The sequence below is a fragment of the Palaemon carinicauda genome, chromosome 1, assembly GCF_036898095.1.
Source record: "Palaemon carinicauda isolate YSFRI2023 chromosome 1, ASM3689809v2, whole genome shotgun sequence".
NCBI classification, from domain to species: Eukaryota; Metazoa; Arthropoda; class Malacostraca; order Decapoda; family Palaemonidae; genus Palaemon; species Palaemon carinicauda.
In genome coordinates, this window is record NC_090725.1 from 275,413,329 (window position 1) to 275,436,065 (window position 22,737).

Sequence of the window (22,737 nt, forward strand, 5' to 3'; positions counted from 1 at the left end):
GGACTGTTGCCGTTCTCTTGAGGTAGAGCATCAAACCTTTCCAGGGTACAGTAACATGATCTGGATCGTCAGGTACCGAGTGGAGACTTATTGTCTGGAAGGGGTCAGATCTAGGATGCGTCACCTCTGGAGACTGTGTCTTGGCAACAAACTCAGGGAGGAAACTGAATGTTGCCTTTCACCCTTCTCATTAAATGGGCAATGTCAAATGAGAGACCATGAAGTTCCTTCACCCGTTTGGCCATTGTCAAAGAGTGTGGGAACACTGTCCTCTAAACCAGGTGAAAATTTGTTGCCTGGTGAAGTAGACCATAGGGAGGATGTCCCTTCCTTTCAGTATGAAGGCGAGACTCAAGGTTGAGTGATCGTCTTTACCTGCCAAATCTGAAAAGGGGGGTCTTTTCCTCCTGCAAATACTCAAGGATTCCGCAATTGCTGGAATAGAGGTATCGTGTGGAGAGATACGCTTTCCCATGACACCAACCACAGAAGACATTCTACTTTGCCTGGTAAGCTGATGCTGGGGTATTCTTCAGATATCCAAATAACCTCTTCACAACTTGGTGCGAAAAACCTCTCTGAGAGAGGAGGTGCTGGGTAGTCTGCAGACGTGCAATCATAGCGAAGCTATAGCTTGTGGTAGATGTCAAAGTGTGGTTGTCTGTGACGTGGAGAGGGTTCTATTGGAGGCTCCGTCAGGAGCTGCAGAAGGTTCGGAAGCCATTCCACATAATGCCATAGCAGAGCTACGAGAGACCTTGAGAGGCTGGCTGATGTTCTAGTCTTGGTGAGTACCCTTATCATCAGACAAAACGGGGACGAGACGTAAACGTTGTTGTTGTACCAACTGTTGTTAGCATGCCTCTTTCTAGAGAGCCTTGGGGTCTAGAACTGGGGAGCAACAGAAGGCTGAGGTTCAGGGGCATCACTAATAAATACACAGATGGAGAACCCCATAATGTCAGGACTTTGTAGGCTACCAGGTGATCCAAAGATTATTCGGTACACCTTATCTGAGATGCTGTGCTCAGATTGTCGGCGGGCACATTCCTCTAGTTTGGAATGAAGCGGGCTGATAGCGGTACCGAGCGGACTTCAGCCCATCTTATTATTATACTGTTAGATGTTGTCGCTCATCACATCACTGAGTGGCCCGTCAGGAACTGATGAGGCTGTTGAAGGACCAGAAAGTTAGCCTTTATCTCTTAAGAGATTTAAGTGAAGGTACTTTTGATGTGCCTAAGCACAGCATCAAGTGCGGGGAAGGGGGAGGGGGGGAGGGGGGGGATGAGAAGGTTACACCCCCGCGTAGATTCTCAACTGCCTCCCATACCTTGAGGTCCTTCCAATCCTCTGGTCCCATGGAGATCAGAGTGTCTGACGAATCGAAGGCCTGATTCCAATTGGACTCAAGCCGCCACTGGAGAGAGCGAATCCTGAGGTGGCCATTGGAAGCTAGACAGTCCAGGGATAATAGGTGTCTAAGGCGACATAGCCACTCTGAGCTGGGAGTTCTTCTTGTCTTGAGAAAGGGTCTTGTGAGCTTGCTAAGCCTCGTTATCCTGTTTTTGATGAGAAGGTTTTTGTGGAGATTAGTGTCAAGTGTCATTACCAGATATACCAGTCTTCTGAGAGGGAAGTAGGGAGGACTTCCCAGGGCAGGCGCGCTGTAATGCGTATTCAGGGAGGGGAATGGGGTGATGGTGACCTGTCAAAAGTTTACCATTCTGTTCCTTTTAGCCCTTGCGTGAGTGCGCAGGAGAGTGTTGGCGAGCTGGAGAGTGCTTGTGACCTGGTGAGCACTTATGACCTGGAGAGCGCTGGCAAAACGGAGAGCGCTGGTGCGCAGGTGAGCGCGGGCATGCAGGCAAGTACTGGCGAGCCGGGGAACGCTGGTACCTAGGCGAGCGCATGTGCACAGGTGAGTGCGGGCGCGCAGGTGAGTGCGGCCGCGCAGGCGAGCGTTGGCAAGCTCTGACAAGCTTGAGAGCGCTGGTGCGCAGTTGAGTGCTAATAAGCAGGAGACCACAGATGCACAGGAGAGCACAGACGCGCAGGAGAGCGTTGGAGCGCTGGCGAGCGCAGAGGAGCGTTTGAGTGCAGGAGAGCGTTGGAGCACAGAGGAGTGTTGGAGCGCTGGCAAGCACAGGTGCGCTGGCAAGCGTAGATGAGCTGGCAAGCAGGAAAAATGCTGGTGTTAGAACAGCAAGAATGAGCTGGAGAGCAATCGCTGGGGCACTGGAGAGCGCTGAAGCTCTGGGGAGCGCTGATGTTCTGGCACGCTGGAAAGCACTGACGAGATGTTAGTGAGCGCTGGTGTACTGATGAGCGCTGGCGCTTTGGAGAGTGCTGGTGCCCAGCCTAAGGTCTGAAACACTGCGAAGGAAGGAGCGTTCGTGAGGGCAAGTGATGTCTGAGACAGGAACGGAGAAGGCAGGTATGGAACAGGGATGTGCCCTTTGGAAGGGCAAACATCATGTGAAGGGGATCGTGAGCGATCCACAGAAGAGTATAAAGCCGAAGTTCGAGGACTAGCGGCAGCATCGTCAGGAGAAGGTCCAGGAATGGCGAAGGTCGAGGGCCAGAAGACGATAGAAGAAGAGGCTCCTCTGCGGGGGGAAGGCTGCGTTGCTGAGGAGCCAAAAAGGCTTCTCTTCAGAAGGGATGACGCCCTCTGGGGGCCGGTGGATCAGCAAGCTGACCTTCAGTAGCAGCAATCCTCTGAAGAGAAGTCTCTATGAGTGGCCGCTCTCGTGAACGAGACCCTTGCCTAAGACTATGCTCCACCCCCCAAGGAAGAGAAACTCAGCAAGGGGGGAGTGTAGTCTAGGTGAAGACAGCAACAGCAGTCGGAGTTGATATGAAGTAATGAAGGAGATGCAGGGAAGTTCTCCCTCATAAGGGAGAAACAACCCAACACCTGGGGAGGAAAACTCTCCCTTTGAAGGGAAAGTAGTCATCCCCTGGAGGCGTACCTCCTGGCAGCGCTCTAAGATGATCTGCCAAGAGCGCTGCCTGAAGAACCGTAGCCGGGGCTAGATCCTTGAAGATGGAGTGCTGATCAGGAGCTGCCATGGGCGTACTTCTAAGAAGGGATGACGCCCTCTGGGGGCCGGCAGTGACAGCAGATTCCCCAGGCATGAACGGAAAAACTCTACTGTACTTCGTCAACTCTCTTAGTCGATCGAATAAGAACTGCATCGCTAACTGAGGAAAAATAAAATAAATATTGTAACAAAAAACTCCCTCTTGCGGAACACTTAGTCCATGAACTTCCCGTTCATGGACTAAGTGTTCCGCAAGAGGGATTTTTTTGTTACAATATTTATTTTATTTTTCCTCAGTTAGCGATGCAGTTCTTATTCGATCGACTAAGAGAGTGACCACCGAGAGAACAAACATAAAATAAGAACTACGCACTCCCTTCCCCGGTCGACTTTGACCGGAGAAGCAGAGCAGAGATCAACTGTAATAACACAAGAATTATAATTATTTAAATCAGCTAAAAATATTCACTAATGGGAAGAATCACTGGATCCTCCGGCGGGGAGTGTTCCCCGCAGTAAAGAAGCTGAAAAGCTAAATTACAAATAATTATAATTTCAATCAAATAATGAAGAAAACCATCGGAAGAGCAACCTAACCCACGAACGGGAAAGGTGCTCCCCCTGTTAGTATACTGTCGGACTCCCATGAAAGGTGAACGGCCTTGAAAAGAGAAAGACCAAAGTCAAGCTCTGAAAGGGCACACTCCCTTCGCTCAGAGAATCCATGTGTTCCCCGCGGTAGAGGGAAAGACGAAGACAACAGTTGAACGAGGGGGGTCCAAACAATGATGATTCCCGTACGGCGGCGGCCGAGTCAACAGAAGGTTATTCGCTGATGGGATGACCGATGGGCAAAGGGGGGAAAGATCGGAAAGGAAGGTTCTCCGGCCTTGCGTAAGTGTCTTGAGAACCTGCTGTATTACATTATCACACACAGCACAAACACTGAAAAGGAATCTTACAACATATATATATATATAAATATACATATGTATATATATATATATATATATATATATATATATATATACTGTATATATATATATATATATATATATATATATATATATATATATATAGATATATATATATACATATATATATATATATATATATATACACTGTATATATATATATATTATATGATGATGGCTCCTGGGTCTGGGCACCAAAAATATATTATACTATGGCTCGTGTCTGGGAACCAAACATATATTATATATATTATGGCTGGCAAGCTAAACAACCTCTCTATTTCCAAACTCACTTGTTTGCTTTTACATTAAATCTGTTACACTTGGAAATATCAATACCTGAACTCTGAGACAGTTAAGTAACTCCCAGACAGCAATATATAAAACACTGAATATCCAAAGATCTCTTAAGTACACTCAAAACCAAACTGGGTAATTATTCTTAAGAATTATTTAAAACTTACATTTCTTAACAGGATACAAGTGAATACTATTTAAAACAATGGTGATTGGAATAATATACTCTTTACAAAAATAAATATATTCTATATAAATTACAACTTTGAAAGAATTTACATAAAACAAATAAATTACTCAAAATATTAAGTCTGAACAAAACTTAGATTAAGACAAAAATGTTACGATCTGAAAATTATATAATCACTTGACTTTTAAATGTTAAATCTGAATAAACCTTAGACTAAGTAAAGACATAACTTATGAAAATTATACAATTACTTGTTTCATTTGAAATTAAATCTGAATACAATATTTAAGTTTGACACTTAATGAAAAATAGATAACAAGATCAAAATACTAGAACCTATCACCTTCATACAGGGTCATTTATAAAAACTCTAAGAGAATTATTATAAGTACTCACTATGTTTACAAAATCCGTCACACCGAAACTTTGATACGTCACAACACTTTTAAAACAATGTACTGAACTGCATATGAGAGTGAGAGAGAGGGGAGATAGTGATCTTAAAGCTGGAAATCTCTATCTCTCTATCTAACCCTGGTGTCGCCTTACATAATAGACTTAGCTACCTCCAGAATGTTCCATTCACTCTGGAAGCGTGGGGGGTTGGCCTAAAAGCATCAGAGTTACCAAGTATTACTCTCTTGAATGCATATTCATGCAACAGGGAGAAAAACTGTGTCAGCTAGCTCCGCCCACCCTTTATCCCCAAATCAAAAAAAAAAAAGATAAAACCCAGCACTAGGGCCCTCCAGAAACTTCAAAAGCACATGGCATTCAAAACAATTGCGTATTCTGTCACAAACATGACGCAATACCTAATAAAAATATAAAAAATTTACATATACTGACTTGAATAAAGAATATAATGAAATTAACGACGAAAGTCTTACATGATTTACATAATATACTTAAATATACATGAGAAGAGCTCATCTTGAGAGCTGGCTAACCTCTCTTCAATGCACAAATAAAATATAAATAAAATTCTTAATAAACTACTGTATTTACTCTACACTAGACCAGCTTCGTAAGAATATAAACATTCAGAATGTTTTCATGAATACATACACTATAAGAAAAATGTAAGATAAAAGACAAAAATTAAATGGCAGTCCAAAATAGGCGAGGAGGAAGAGCGGTAATAAGCCTCCATCCGAGCCAAAAGTAAAGTGAGCTAAATCACAGGTGTGTGAGTGGGAGCAGTAGAAAGCTACCCCCTTTTCAGTTTAACCAAAAGTAATACCACTAATAAATAGCGTAGGTTTGTATTCCAGTTATGGAACAACTGTGAATTCCTATCTGAGAAATCTTCAGCAAGGCATACAGCTTTTTCAGAACTTTTAATAAAAATAAGAACCTTGCTAGTGGCTAAAAGGAGGGCATAAAAAATACTTAAGCTGCTGGAAATGCATTCAGCAATACTAGATAATTTTCACCCACAAAACTATCATCATCTTTAACTTTTAGTAAAATCTCTGAATGTATAATGAAAGATCAGGTATATCAGAAGATTAGCATCCTAAGGAGGTGACATCTGTTAGCTAAAAACTCTCAGGTGATAAAACAAGGAAAGATGAAACTCTCTCTATTACTTCACAAAAGGAGTAACAAGAGGTACAGAAAGCAGATGAACTATGAGGGCAATGATATCTACTCGGCAAGATAAAAAAAAGAACGCACATTCAAGCACTAATGCTTTAGCTTATTTTATTCAAGGGTTTAGAACTTTCTACCAAAGGTAGCTTAAGGTGCATATAAAATATGATATTCTATTGTTCAGTGTAAGAGATAAGCCTCCTTAGTATCTGTACCTAAAAATTTCTCCATAAAATTATATCTATCTCACGGTATACTGTAAAATCTTCAACATCTACTGCTCACATATGGTTACTACATGAATAAGGTAAATTCTGCAGTACAGTTTATGATTACTTTATAAAAAATCACATTTGCATAAATCCATGTGTGCTCATTAAGATTAATTCTAAATTTTATTTTTTTAAATTCTGTGCAAGTGAAAGGTTTTATATGACTGACTTTTTATGGGATCTAAAGCTACATTTTTAGAAACGATCTCTTTAACATTAAAGCATATGAATAGCTTTTCTTCGATGTGATTTCTTATGTAACATAAGGTGACTTTTCCGATAAAATGCTTTCCCACAATCCTCACACATAAATGGCTTCTCTCCAGTATGAATTTTCATATGAGCATTGTGGTGACTTTTCCTTAAAAATGCTTTTCCGCACTCACTACAAGTAAATGGCTTCTCTCCCGTATGAATTCTCATGTGAGGTATGAGACGACTTTTCCACATAAATGCTTCTCCGCATTCAGTGCAAATAAAAGGTTTTTCACCTGTGTGAATTCTCATGTGGGCTTTGAGTTCACTTTTCAGTGAAAATGCATTTCCACATATGTTGCAATTTAACGATTTTTCTCGAGTGTGAATATTCATGTGACGTACAAGATGACTTTTTCTTAAAAACGATTTTCCACACTCGGTGCAAGTAAATGGTTTCTCTCCCGTGTGAATTCTCATATGAGCTTTGAGTTCACTTCTCTGAAAGTAAGGTTTTCCACAATCACTGCACATTAATGGCTTCTTCTTGGTATGAACAGACTCTTCTTTCCTCAAGCAAGATTTAGTTGGGAACCTTTTATCATAAAGAGGGGATGACAAAGCTTCTTTTTCTTTGTGGGTCTGCTTTTGATTTTCAAGACTTTCATTCAGTTTTAAAAGCTGACCATATCCATGCTTCATAACTGTTCGTAATTTCCCATTTCCTTCTCTTCCATAGTCTTCGTCACAGCTCAGTTGGTCTTGCTCATGCTCTGGTGAATCATTTTGGAATGAATATTTGACACTGCCATCAGACTCATATATTACTGGTTCTGTCTTAATTCCCCTGCACGTATCCAAAAACAATGAGCTATCATTTGTGGTTGCACTATGATACCCATCTAAATCTCTATTTTCTTGTTCCCCTGGTGATGGATCTTCAATTTCAACTTTAACAAGAAGTTCAGGGTAAACCTCGGAATCCATTCTTGATTTCCTGTCCTTGGATGCTTTAACTTTTCAAAATCTTCTGATATCACGCAAATGTAAATACTGCATTACGTTCAGCACTTCATGTCTTTTGTTACTGCAGCTTACAGGGGTTGAATGAAAATAAACTCACCTCTTCATAGTTGGATAAGTTGGTAGAAATATTCTCCTCCATACATATAAAGCAAAGTATTTTCAACATGAACACTACTAAATTTTATGACAGTAACTGACATGGCAAATTATTTATAATTAATTTTTTCTCAAGCATCAGCATCACAATTCACCTTAAAAATTCATGAACAATATCTAATTTTCTGACAATTTCATTGCCATCTACAATACATTTACATCAAGAAATGAAGAATTTTAAGTGAAAACCCTTAATTATAAGGAAAGACAATCACTTAAATCCATTGTCTTTATGGGGGGAGTCTGAAGATCATTTTCACTGATTGGAATACCCTGAAAAAGAAAGCTGGTTATAGTACAGAGTATGTAAACATCTAGGAGTATATATAAAACTCATTAAATATGAGTAAAGATTACATTGCATAATCAAATCATTATCTCTTTTCAAAATATAAGAGGTTTTACTTTTACTAATTCTTAATAACTATACAGTATTTAAAAATGTTATTTTTATTACTAAAATAAATTTTTGAATATACTTACCCGATGATCATGTAGCTGTCAACTCCGTTGCCCGACAGAAATCTACGGTCGGGATACGCCAGCGATCGCTTATACAGGTGGGGGTGTACTCACCAGCGCCATCTGTGGTCAGGTACTCCAGTACTTCTTGTCAACAAGACCTCAATTTTCTCCTCGGTCCACTGGTTCTCTATGGGGAGGAAGGGCGGGTCATTTAAATCATGATCATCGGGTAAGTATATTCAAAAATTTATTTTAGTAATAAAAATAACATTTTTCAATATTAATCTTACCCGATGATCATGTAGCTGATTCACACCCAGGGTGGTGGGTGGAGACCAGTATACATGTTAACAAAGAAGCTAAGTATCCCGTATTTCATTTTTATTAGTTATTCAAAATAACAATAAAAAATAAATAAGTACCTGGTAAGGAAGTCGACTTGAACCATTACTCTGCCTTTAATAAGTACGTCTTCCTTACTGAGCGTAGCGGTCCTCTTAGGATGCTGAACGACTCTTAGGTGGCTAAAGTATAAAGGGCTGCAACCCATACTAAAGGACCTCATCATAACCTCTAACCTAGGCGCTTCTCAAGAAAGAATTGACCACCCGCCAAATCAACCAGGATGCGGAAGGCTTCTTAGCCGACCGTACAACCCAAAAACAACAATAAAAGCAATCAAGAGAAAGGTTAAAAAAGGTTATGGGATTATGGGAATGTAGTGGCTGAGCCCTCACCTACTACTGCACTCGCTGCTACGAATGGTCCCAGGGTGTAGCAGTTCTCGTAAAGAGACTGGACATCTTTGAGATAGAATGATGCGAACACTGACTTGCTTCTCCAATAGGTTGCATCCATAACACTCTGCAGAGAACGGTTCTGTTTGAAGGCCACTGAAGTAGCCACAGCTCTCACTTCATGTGTCCTTACCTTCAGTAAAGCAAGGTCTTCTTCCTTCATATGAGAATGAGCTTCTCTAATCAGAAGCCTGATGTAGTAAGAAACTGCGTTCTTAGACATTGGTAGCGAAGGCTTCTTAACAGCACACCATAAGGCTTCTGATTGTCCTCGTAAAGGTTTTGACCTTTTCAGATAGTACCTAAGAGCTCTGACTGGGCAAAGTACTCTCTCCAGCTCGTTACCCACTAAGTTGGATAGGCTAGGGATCTCGAACGATTTAGGCCAAGGACGTGAAGGAAGCTCGTTTTTAGCCAAAAAACCGAGCTGCAAGGAACATGTAGCCGTTTCCGATGTGAAACCTATGTTCCTGCTGAAGGCGTGGATCTCACTTACTCTCTTAGCTGTTGCTAGGCATACTAGGAAAAGAGTTTTTAATGTGAGGTCCTTCAAAGAGGCTGATTGGAGCGGTTCAAATCTAGATGACATCAGGAACCTTAGGACCACGTCTAGATTCCAGCCTGGAGTGGACAACCGACGTTCCTTAGAGGTCTCAAAAGACCTAAGGATGTCCTGCAGATCTTTGTTGGAGGAAAGATCCAAGCCTCTGTGGCGGAAAACCGCTGCCAACATACTTCTATAACCCTTGATCGTAGGAGCTGATAGGGATCTACCGTTCCTTAGATGTAACAGGAAGTCAGCAATCTGGGTTACAGTGGTATTGGTTGAGGAAACTGCATTGGCCTTGCACCAGTTTCTGAAGACTTCCCATTTAGATTGATAGACTCTGAGAGTGGATGTCCTCCTAGCTCTAGCAATCGCTCTGGCTGCCTCCTTCGAAAAGCCTCTAGCTCTTGAGAGTCTTTCGATAGTCTGAAGGCAGTCAGACGAAGAGCGTGGAGGCTTGGGTGTACCTTCTTTACGTGAGGTTGACGTAGAAGGTCCACTCTTAGAGGAAGAGTCCTGGGAACGTCGACCAGCCATTGCAGTACCTCTGTGAACCATTCTCTCGCGGGCCAGAGGGGAGCAACCAACGTCAGCCGTGTCCCTTTGTGAGAGGCGAATTTCTGAAGTACCCTGTTGACAATCTTGAACGGCGGGAATGCATACAGGTCGAGATGGGACCAATCCAGCAGAAAAGCATCCACGTGAACTGCTGCTGGGTCTGGAATCGGCGAACAATACAATGGGAGCCTCTTGGTCATCGAGGTAGCGAACAGATCTATGGTTGGCTGACCCCACAGGGACCAAAGTCTGCTGCAAACATTCTTGTGAAGGGTCCACTCTGTGGGGATGACCTGACCCTTCCGGCTGAGGCGATCTGCCATGACATTCATATCGCCCTGAATGAACCTCGTTACCAGCGTGAGCCTTCGATCTTTTGACCAAATGAGGAGGTCCCTTGCGATCTCGAACAACTTCCTCGAATGAGTCCCCCCCTGCTTGGAGATGTAAGCCAAGGCTGTGGTGTTGTCGGAGTTCACCTCCACCACCTTGTTTAGCTGGAGGGACTTGAAGTTCATTAAGGCCAGATGAACCGCCAACAACTCCTTGCAATTGATGTGGAGTGTTCTTTGTTCCTGATTCCATGTTCCCGAGCATTCCTGTCCGTCCAATGTCGCACCCCAGCCCGAGTCTGATGCGTCCGAGAAGAGATGGTGGTCGGGGGTCTGAACAGCTAACGAAAGACCTTCCTTGAGAAGAATGCTGTTCTTCCACCACGTTAGAGTAGACCTCATCTCTTCGGAAACAGGAATTGAGACCGTCTCTAGCGTCATGTCCTTGATCCAGTGAGCAGCCAGATGATACTGAAGGGGGCGGAGGTGGAGTCTCCCTAACTCGATGAACAGGGCCAGCGATGAAAGTGTCCCTGTTAGACTCATCCACTGCCTTACTGAGCATCGGCTCCTTCTCAGCATGCTCAGGATGCACTCTAGGGCTTGGTTGATTCTTGGGGCCGACGGAAAAGCCCGAAAAGCTCGACTCTGAATCTCCATACCCAGGTAAACAATGGTCTGGGATGGGACGAGCTGGGACTTCTCTAAATTGACCAGGAGGCCCAGTTCCTTGGTCAGATCCATAGTCCATCTGAGATTCTCCAGACAGCGACGACTTGTGGGAGCTCTTAAAAGCCAGTCGTCTAAATAGAGGGAGGCTCTGATGTCTGCCAAGTGAAGGAATTTAGCAATATTCCTCATCAGTCGCGTAAACACAAGAGGTGCCGTGCTTAGGCCAAAACACAGGGCTTGGAACTGGTACACAACCTTTCCATAGACGAATCTCAGGAAAGGTTGGGAGTCTGGATGGATGGGGACGTGAAAGTATGCGTCTTTCAGGTCTAACGAGACCATCCAGTCCTCCTGCCTGACCGCTGCTAGGAACGACTTCGTCGTCTCCATAGTGAACGTCTGCTTGGTGACATAAGCATTGAGCGCACTGACGTCCAGCACCGGCCTCCAACCTCCTGTCTTCTTGGCTACCAGGAAGAGACGGTTGTAAAAGCCCGGGGATTGATGGTCCCGGACTATGACCACTGCCTCCTTGTGTAGCAAGAGCGACACCTCTTGTTGCAACGCTAGCCTCTTGTCCTTCTCCTTGTAGTTGGGAGAGAGGTTGATGGGAGATGTAGCTAGAGGGGGATTGCGGCAGAACGGAATTCTGTATCCCTCCCTCAGCCACTTCACAGACTGAGTGTCTGCACCTCTGCTCTCCCAAGCTTGCCAGAAGGTCTTGAGTCTGGCTCCTACAGCTGTCTGGAGAGGAGGAAAGTCAAAACTTGCCTCTTGTGGACTTGGAACCCTTCTTGGGCTTGCCACGGTTACTGTCTGCACGGGTACCTCCTCTGCTGGAGGTTCTGCCACGAAAGGGTGGGATGAACCTGGAAGCAGGAGTATCAACTGCTAGAGGGCGGTAAGGTTTAGACACGGAAGGTAAGATCTTAGCCTTACGTGCAGAAGAAGCCATGAGGTCATGCGTATCCTTCTGGAGAAGAGAGGCAGTCATCCCCTTAATTAATTCCTCCGGAAACAGACACTTGGACAGAGGAGCAAAAAGTAACTCTGACCTCTGGCAAGGGGTGATACCAGCAGATAAGAAGGAGCACAGATGTTCCCTTTTCTTGAGGACCCCTGATACATAAGAAGCCGCAAGCTCGCCAGACCCATCCTGTATTGCCTTGTCCATGCTGGACATGATCAGCATGGCTGAGTCCTTGTCAGAAGGGGCAGTCTTCCTGCTTAAGGCTCCCAGACACCAATCGAGGAAGTTGAATATCTCGAAGGCACGAAAGACTCCCCTTAACAAGTGATCAAGATCTGTAGGGGACCAGCAGATCTTCGAACGTCTCATAGCCAACCTGCGGGGAGAGTCAACCAGACTTGAGAAGTCGGCCTGGGCAGAGGCAGGAACCCCCAAGCCAGGTTCCTCTCCCGTGGCATACCAGACGCCCGACTTAGAAGCCAGCTTGGGAGGAGGAAACACAAAAGAGGTCCTTCCCAGTTGCTTCTTGGACTGCAACCAATCCCCCATAACCCTCAAAGCTCTCCTTGAAGATCTGGCAAGAACAAGCTTGGTGAAGGCAGGCGCAGTAGGCTGCATGCCCAGAGCAAACTCGGAGGGAGGAGAACGAGGGGTTGCAGACACAAAGTGTTCAGGGTACAACTCTCTGAACAAAGCAAGGACTTTGCGGAAGTCTAAGGAGGGTGGCGAAGACTTGTGTCCTTCAACATCAGAATGAGGATCATCAAGATGAGCAGCTTCATCCTCAGAAGCCTCCTCACCCGACAGTTGAGTTGTAAGAGGCAAAGGCAGAGCAGGAAGCTGAACGGGTGAATCCTGCAGAACGGGTGCATGCGTACCTGCGGATCCATCATCATGCCTCTGCTGGACAGACTGTGAGCTGGCAACAACAAAAGCAGAGGGCCGGTGTGAGGGAGGGTCTGCGGTGGTATGCAGAGCATGCTGTGAGGCATGCGGCTCATGCTGCATGGCATGCGGCTCATGCTGCATGGGATGCGGCTCATGCTGCATGGTATGCGGCTCATGCTGCATGGCATGCGGCTCATGCTGCATGGGATGAGGCTCATGCTGCATGGGATGAGGCTCATGCTGCATGGTATGAGGCTCATGCTGCATGGTATGAGGCTCATGCTGCATGGGATGAGGCTCATGCTGCATGGTATGAGGTTCATGCTGCATGGAATGCGGCTCATGCTGTAAGGTCTGCAGAGCATGCTGCATGGGCTGAGGACTGCGCAACTGTGGAGGAGCTCTCACAGGAGGAGGGATGTTAACCTTCTCTGCCTGATAATCCTGCATAAAAGCCGCAAGCTGAGACTGCATAGTCTGCAGCATGGACCACTTAGGGTCTACTGTGGTTGGAGCAGAGGCCTGTTGAGGGACCACTCTACCTCTCTTGGGAGGTGTGCAGTCATCCGATGACTGCGGCGAGTCCGAACTGACCCAGTGGCTACACCTGGGCCGTTGGACTAGCTCTGAAGGGACTTTACGCTTAAGCGGTCGTGAGACCTTAGTCCACCGTTTCCTCCTGGAAACCTCTTCCACAGACGAGGAATGTAAGGGCTCATTCGTCTGGGAATGGAAGGGACGATCCTTAGCAGATACGTCCGCAACCACTGAGGATACATCTGTGCGCCGATCAAGGCCCGCCGAACCCTTTGGTCCTTCGACATTGCTTCTCCCCTGGGCTTGGGAGCTTGCAAGAGGTCCCGGACTGGGAGGACGACTGGCACGCACAGATGTATCCTCATGCGCAACACTGACACTGACACTATGCACAGCACTAGCACTAACACTTCCCACTGCACTCTTCGCTTTCAGCTCTCTGACATCCGCAAAGAGCTGATTGCGGTCACTAACCAACGACTCCACCTTATCACCGAGAGCCTGAATGGCACGCAACATATCAGCCATTGCAGGCTGAGCACTCGTAGCAGGTTCGGGGGTCACCACCACAGGGGAAGGAAAAGGTTGAGGGGCATGGGGAGAGGAAATAACCAAAGAGCGAGAAGAACTCCTCCTATCTCTCTCCTTCTCTAACCTACGAGTATATCTGAGGAATTCATTAAAATCGAATTCCGAAAGCCCAGCACATTCCCCACATCGATCTTCCAATTGACAGGATTTTCCCCTACAATTGGAACATACGGTGTGAGGATCAAAAGAGGCCTTCGGAAGACGCCTATTACAAGCACTAACACTACATCGCCTATATTTAGGAACTTGGGAAGTGTCAGACATCTTGAATTCTAGAAGTAGTCAAAGGGGGAATTCCAAAGTAAAGCAAAGATCGTTAACCAATGAATCAAATTAATACCAAAAGCTTGCTAAGCTAAGGCTAAAGCTTCCTGTACAGCGAAGGCTAAATTTCAGAGCAAATACTTCACCAAATCGTGAACAAAAGACTCCAAAATCAACAGCGTATCCATGTAGGTCTTGCCGGTGGCACGACAGAGGAAAAATTGAGGTCTTGTTGACAAGAAGTACTGGAGTACCTGACCACAGATGGCGCTGGTGAGTACACCCCCACCTGTATAAGCGATCGCTGGCGTATCCCGACCGTAGATTTCTGTCGGGCAACGGAGTTGACAGCTACATGATCATCGGGTAAGATTAATATTGAAAAACATATGTACAGTACTGTACTTAAAATTAGTCCATTTCTGGTCTCAAAATGTTCCAGACACTTGAGTCTCTCTCCTGAAATCACAAATTTTTCAAGTAATTTGTATTTTTTCTGCACATATCAGCCTAATTCCTTTAATTAGGGATATTATTTCAGTGTGAGTTAGAATTGGTCATCAAAGTTGAATAACGAGTGGTTATCCAACTGGTTGGGGAGTGGGATGAGGAGCTCCACCCGCTTTCCAGTCGGAGAAACCTCACTTTAGATATTTTATCCCAGGAATGATTAATTGATTAATTAGACGTTTTCTGGCATCCTGACATCTCAGGACATTGACGCCGTCCCAGGGATGAGAGGGGTGGTTGAGGAAGGAAGTTGGATTAAAGGAAAAATACATATAACAATAAAAATCTATTTTTTTTTATCCTACTCATCAAACAAACCCTAATCCTTTACTTAGGGAGACTCACTGCTTGGTGGGTTGGAAATCTCCTGGAACCAACCTGGAAGATTCAATTTTTTCTCTTGAAATGATCAATACTTAAATTGAATGGGTGTGAAGCAAGGATGACTGCCACCCTCTATCTATTTATCATATGAATGAAAGGCTGATAGGCCCTGGGTTGTACATGAATACATGTACAGTACTTGATAAACATGGAAAAGCCTTTCCCCTGAAGGAGTCAGATACCAAGTATGATGATTAATGGGTTTAAGACACACTATCCTCCCGCTCGTAACTGGAGGATGGGGAGAGTTAATTTCTTAGAATTAAAGCATGGTGGTTTGAAGTAAAACATACCAGTATCTGGTCTGACCTGCTTGTAACATTTCTACCGCTTTATTCCCAAGGGAGGACAGAAAACTGATGAAGGGCCAGGTATACTACTGTTCATTCCAGATTTATAACTACTACATATTACCATAGATGAGATGTATCTTTGCCCTATGTGGGACCTGGGCTGGCTAGACATCAACTTAAGCAGCCACCAGAGGTCCAAGTACAAAGGTATCAAGGGACTTGTGGGTAAACTCCTGAAAATAAAAGGCCATGGGGGTGGTTTGTCTCTTCCAGACACCAGCCTTCAAATCTTTGCCCACTGACAGATTCCTCCTGAAAGCAAGGGTGGGGCTAATACTGCTGATTTTGGGAGCTCTAGTTCAGGCTACCACCTCGATTCTCTCGTCAGTCAATGAGTAAGCCTTACAAATCATCTAAAAAAACCAGGAAGAGACTGTTTCTTGTGACATAGTTTTTTTCCCATGACATTATACTTGAAATTAATATACAACAAACCTCAAAACAATACTGTACCCCTTTTTGGTAGGAAAAATTAATATCCATTATCACTGAGGTTTGGTATAGGCCTTATTCCTTTAGATTTCTCCTCTTTGAATGTGCATCCCGGGGATTTCGAGGACTGTCCGGTGAAGAATTAAACGTCGCTTCATCATGAAAGATATTTTATTCTTTTACTCGTAACATCAGAGTATTATCTCACTCCAAGACTGTGACTCTGGAAGATTTTACATATTTAATAATTTGTGATATATAAAAATAAATGATTTTAATAGAAAACAAGAAAAATTATTTTCACACAAGTAAATGGGAAGGAAAAAAGAATAAATACTGTACAGTACGCTACCTAAAGGAATTAAGAAAAAAAGTAAATTTAAACAAAATAAAATAAGGTAGGCTAGAGTATATTCTTAATTTTACATAGTATAGGTAAGACCTCTTCAAAAATCATGCAGGTTACCCTACTCAAGGTTTGTAATTGACTTCATCAGGCTAGGCTATAGTAGGCAACTACTGTAGGTTAGATTTGTTAACTAAGAGTTTAGTCTACATCCTATGTAATTATGAACAAAAATATATTTGTAGCCTAAACTATTCAACAAAAGTTCAATAAATTTCCCCCAATTAACAATAGGCTAGGCTAGGCTTTCTTAAATCACTGTATAGCCTAGTCTAAATCATTAGCAAAATATAGTAACAGTACTACTTCGCTGACATAATATACAATGGCAACCCTATTAAATGATAGGTCATGCTCATATGAATTATTTATATATTTGATCATGTCCTTAAAAAGACATCACCTACGATGTGTTATCAGATTTAAAATTTGTTTGTGGTTCTGTTCTCCCTATTCTATTGTTTGTCTTACCACTAAGTGTACAGTAGGGCAAAGATTTAGTTAAAGATATTAGAGGAGGATGATGATATTCTATAATAGATATTTATTGGAACACCATTTCCTCCCATTACACTTGACACCTCTTTCTTGGATTTGCCAGTGCTAATGAAACATCTCCGACACTCAGGCCTGAGGTGTCAGGTCTGGTCCTTTTCAGATAGTACCGCAGAGCCCTTACGGGACACACCTTAATCACCACCCGATGCCTCTCAAAGGGAGTGAATGGAGCGGGATAAGGACTCGAACCTGCAGCCCTGTGGGTTGGATCTTGGCCACGAAGTTCAGCACAAAACTGAAGGTTCCACCCTCTCATCGTCAGCGTCAGTGACAGTATAAGATAGACTGTGCAATTCGCCAATTCTCCTCACTGATGCTAAAGCTAGCGGAAAGAAAATTTTGCAAGTCAGATTCCAGTCTGATGACCTCAAAGGCTCGAACAACATCACTGACTTTCCAAAGTATGTAACTGCTCCTAACCAATGATCAACTAAAGAAATAGCGTGGAGATAGGCCAAAGCCGAAGCCTCCACTATGGATGCTGACTCACAGGTCCAGAAGGGCATGCTGTCCCCCTTGAATCTCTCTAAAGAGAGCCCCGTCAGAGCGCTCACTGAAAGGTCAATCTGAAGAGGTGTAGAGGAGCCTGGAGAGGCGGGGTGGCAGGATCTTGCTTGACCTGCTCGAAAGAAGTGAATTCTCATTCACTGATCTGATCATCAACCCGGTCCAGGGCTAAGTCCACCAGATCTGACCATGGCAACTCCAATGAGGGTTTCGATCCTTGAGGAGCACCAAAGTGCCGATCAGTGATTGAGGTCCTTTTCAAAGGAGGTGCCAAGGTAGCCTCCCCAGGACGTTGCACTCATGAATGAGCGCAAGGATCTTCACAAACGAACTCTCCAACTCAGGGTAGTCTGCAGCAGTGGCCTCTGGACCAAAGTTCAGGGTCCTTGAGACATACTGCCCCTGAGCCTCTTCCTCCCTCGCTAAGGCCAAGGGTAAGACAGCATGCTTCAGAGACTCAGTCCCTCCCCCACCAATAAATTTGATCACTTGAACTCCCGGTACAAGACCTGACAGAAACAAAATTACCAGTTGCTTCCCTTTCTGCTGGTCAAGCAGAGGGGCAACCAACCCCACATTCTTGACCAACACAAGCTTCTTGCTACCCTTCCATCACTAGCAACAGTAATCACTTCCTGAAAAAAGAAACCCATTGAAAATGACAAATTCATAGATAATTTGCATTTTTCCTAACTATACAAACCTTAGCTATTTAATAAGGTATTACTTTCGGCGTAGCTGAAATGACGAGCCATTGATTTTTAACGAGGGTTAACTATCCATACCGCTAGTTATCTGTGGTAGGGGAGAGTAGCTTGCTACCGGCCCCCTCACACACCTGTGATTGAGCTCACTTTGCTTGGAGGTAGGACTTCAAGGGGGATAGGGCTGGCGGGTAAGTTTGCTTAAATAGCTAAGGTTTGTATAGTTAGGAAAAATAAAAATTATCTACGAATTTGTCATTTGTTCCGTAACTGGTATATAAACCACGCTATTTAATAGGGGTGACTCACCCATTAGGAAGGGTGGATGTCCCAGCCAATCTGGCTTTTGGGTTTACCCAGGAGCTCCTTATCTGAGTGTATCAGTACTCAAAAAATAAGTAGTCCCTGCACCTCGCTAAAACCTTGCTACGCAAGGTCCGCGGCCTACGCAAGATGTGTGTTGAGGTATGTAGAAGCGTGACTGTCCTGGTAAAGTTATTCCGAGTTCTTTAGAAGGAAAAACTGTGTAACTAGGACTTTCCCAATACCACCTCGTCAGGGTATGGGGACGCAACAGTATTAGTCTTAATACTAGGTACACAAGGGAGCATGGTTTACCTGCAGTGGTTTGAGGTCAGCTATGCAGGGAACCCAGAATGCTGCTTTCCCCAAGAGAGGGGAGAATGAAGAAAAGAATAAGGGACAGTCAAACCTTTTCATTCGCGCAGACTAAAACCAGGTAACAATGCCCTCAACCTTCTGCTACTTGTCCAATAAAGAGCTTGAGGTTTTAAACCAGCAGTTGTGCAGCCACCACAGGACCGAGAGAGAACGTATCGAGTCTCCTGTGGGTCACGTCTTGCAGGTAGTGGGATGTGAATGTGGTCTGACAATTCCACACCCCAGCTTGAAGAACCTGCGTCACTGAGAAGTTTCTCTTGAATGCCAGGGATGTAGCTATGCCCCTGACATCATGAGCTCTGGGGCGACGTGAAGGAGGAGGGTCTGGATTCAGTACATGGTCTATGACCTTGTAAATCCATGCTGAGATGGTGTTCTTAGTGACTCTCCTCTTGGTCCTTCCTGTGCTGACGAATAGTGCAGGCACACGAGGACGGGCTGCAGCTGTTCTCTTAAGATACAGCCTCAAACTCCTCACTGGGCATAGTAAGAGATGGTCTGGGTCATCTGTTACAGTACGGAGACTAAAAATTCGGAAGGAGTCGAATCGTGGATCCGCTACTCCCGGGTTCTGATTCTTAGCAATAAACTTAGGGACGAAGCTGAAAGTTATCTCTCCCCATCCCCTTGAATGGGCGATATCATATGAGAGACCAAGAAGTTCACCGACTCCCTTGGCCGAAGCCAAAGCTAGCAGGAACACCATCTTCCAAGTCAGGTGGCAATCGGTTGCCTGGCGTAATGGTTCATAGGGAGGTCTCTTGAGAGACCTGAGAACTCGAACCACGTTCCATGGGGGAGGTCTCACTTCTGACTGGGGGCAGGTAAGTTCATAACTCTGTATGAGTAAGGAAAGTTCTAGCAATTAAGAAATGTCCATTCCTTTCAGTCTGAAGGCGAGGCTTAAGGCTGAGCAATAGCCTTTTACTGCCGAGACTGACAGGCGCATTTCTTCACGCAAATACATGAGGAACTCCGCTATTGCTGGAATAGTGGCATTGAGTGGAGAGATACCTCTTCTACGACACCAACCACAGAAGACTTTCCACTTTGCCTGGTAGACTGCTGCTGATGACTTACGCAGGTATCCAGACATCCTAGTCGCAACTTGTTGTGAAAATTCTCTCTGAAAGAGGAGATGCTGGATAGTCTCCAAGCGTGAAGTCGTAGCGAAGCTACGGCTATGTCGAATATGTCGGCATGTGGTTGTTTGAGTAGATTGTGTCGTGGAGGGAGTTCTCTCAGGGGCTCCGTTAGGAGTTGCAGAAGGTCCGGAAACCATTCTGTGTGATGCCATAGCGGAGCTATGAGGGCCATTGAAAGATTGACCGATGTTCTGGTCTTGTTGAGTACACTCCTCATCAGACAGTATGGGGGAAAGGAATAAACTTCGATGTTGTCCCACCGTTGTTGAAAAGCATCTTGCCAGAGAGCCTTGAGGTCTGGGACTGGGAACAATACAGCGGGAGCCTGAAATTCAGGGCCGTTGCGATGAGGTCCACAGTCAGAGAACCCCACAAAGTCAGGACTTTGTTGGCTACTAGATGATCCAAAGACCACTCGGTACTCACTATCTGCGATGCTCTGCTCAGGTTGTCGGCGAGCACATTCCCTTTGTCCAGAATGAAGCGTGCCGATAGTGGTATCGAGTGGATTTCGGCCCATCTCAGTATCTCTACTGCTAGAATGGATAGCTGCTGCGAAAAAGTACCTCCTTGCTTGTTGATAATATAAGGCACTACTGTGGTGTTGTCGCTCATTACCAGCACTGAGTGGCCCACCAGGAACTATTGGAACTGTTGAAGGGCCAGAAGACGGCCTTCATCTCTAGGAGATTTATGTGGAGGTACTCTTCGGACTCTGACCAGAGGCCTGAGGTCGTGTAGTGCAGCACGTGGGCGCCCCACCCTTTTTTTGAAGCGTCTGAGAACAGCATCAAATTCGGGGGAAGGACGAGAAGGTCCACTCCCTTTCGTAGGTTCTCGTCTCTCACCCACCACTGGGGATCCGGATGTCCAGGGAATCGCGATTCTGATTCCACAGGGACTTGAGTTGCCACTGGAGGGATCTCATCCTGAGGCGACCATTGGGAACTAGACGGGCCAGCGATGAAAGGTGACCGAGGAAACGTAACCACGTTTGGGCTGGAAGTTCTCTTCTGAGAGAGGGTCTTGTGACCTTTCCCAGCCTTGTTATCCTGTTGTCTGATGGGAAGGTTTTGTGGAGATTGGTGTCTATGATCATACCTAAGTATACCAGTCTCTGTGTAGGAAGCAGAGGAGACTTCTCGAGATTTACCATGATCCCCCAATCCTGGCAAAGTCTCAGAAGTTTGTCTCTGTGTTGAAAAAGGGTTGACACCGAATTTGCTGGGGTTAGCCAGTCGTCCAGATAACAGAGGAGACGGATGCCAATCTTGTGTGCCCAAGATGACACTAGGGCAAACACCCTGGTGAAAACATAGGGTGCTGTGGAAAGACCGAAGACAGCACCTTGAACTGGTACTTTCTGTTGTTTAGGCTGAATCTTAAGTACTTCCTTGAAGACGGATGGACTGGGATCTGGAAGTACGCATCCTTTAGGTCCAGTGTACACATGAAGTCCTGAGGTCTTACTGCTAGTCTGACCATGTCTGCCGTCTCCATGCTGAACGGAGTTTGTTTTACAAACTTGTTCAGGGCTGAGAGGTCAATGACTGGTCTCCAGCCTCCAGACGCCTTTCTTACAAGAAAGAGTCGACTGAAGAAGCCTGGGAACCCGTCGAGAACCTCTTGGAGAGCGCCCTTCTTCATCAGGGTCTGGACTTCTGCCCGAAGGGCTTGCCCCCTTGCCGATCCCATGGCAAGGGAGTCTATTGACACTGGATTCCTGGTCAGGGGAGGTAGGGATGTTATGAACGGGACGCGATATCCTAGACGAATAATGGAGATTGTCCAGGAATCGGCCCCGAGTTGCTTGCACCTGTCTGAGCAGCTTTGTAGGCATCCCCCACTGGTGAAAACGCAGGGGGAGTGCCTATCCTAGTGTTTGCAGCCTCGGCCGCTCCCTCTAGGATTCTTTCCTCCCCTGGAGGACTTTTTGACTTTTCTGTCCTTGCCAGGGAAGGGCTTATTAGACACCACCGTCTTCGCTGCTGGTTTCGTTGTTACGGTCTTGGTTGGACGGAACTGCTGAGGTGCTGGAGGTTTACAGGGCTTAGTTGTTAAAGCCCTATGAAGGAGGGAGTCTCGATGAGACTTCCTCCACCTCTCAGCAGCAAGTTGCACGTCCTTAGGCTCAAACAGAATGGGGAGGAATGTCTCAGACTATTTATCTCGACGCTTGGGACCTGTTGGTGGAACCTTTCAGATACTGCATCTCAACGTTCCAAGATAGCGTTTGCCCACAAGTTCGAAACTTGGTGGGCAAGAAACTCGATCGTGCGAGTGCCTGAGAGTAAAAAGGTCTTCATTGCCTTCCTGGTACGCTCCTTGGAAAAATCCTCGGATCGTATCAGGATACCTTAGGTCCCTAACCAGATGTCCAGCCACAAAGTAGTTTACATCGCATACTTAGTGTCCTTTTCCTGGTCAAAGACTTCAGCCGCCAAGAACGAGACCTGCTGGCTGGAGAGTCTCTCAAGAGGGACTCCCCTGGTTAGCTCTTCCAGAGAATGGTTAAGTGGAAGAGCTGAACAGGGTTCCTCCAGGATCTCAAAGTACCTCCTTTGCTGTATGCGAGGAGGTGGGAGGAGCTTGTTCGTAGAGCCGGCACGGTTGGAGGAGGCAAACTCAGAGAGCTGTTAGGTGATCTTGTCCCTGGTACTCTTCAACCCTTGACTGTCTTTGA

At 45.3% G+C, this 22,737-nt stretch overlaps 1 protein-coding gene across 1 annotated transcript in view; it reads right to left on the minus strand.

Moving 5' to 3' along the window:
- Positions 1 to 4,200: 4,200 nt before the first annotated feature.
- The window catches only part of LOC137639222 (zinc finger protein 721-like), a 159,394-nt gene continuing 140,857 nt past the window's right edge, over positions 4,201 to 22,737 (minus strand). The window contains exons 8-9 of the mRNA XM_068371521.1: positions 7,969 to 8,026; positions 4,201 to 7,587 (exon numbers count right to left, since the gene is read on the minus strand). Coding sequence (XP_068227622.1) covers positions 6,593 to 7,587; positions 7,969 to 8,026 — 1,053 coding nt within the window. The 3' untranslated portion in view covers positions 4,201 to 6,592. The remainder of the gene's footprint in view (positions 7,588 to 7,968; positions 8,027 to 22,737) is intronic.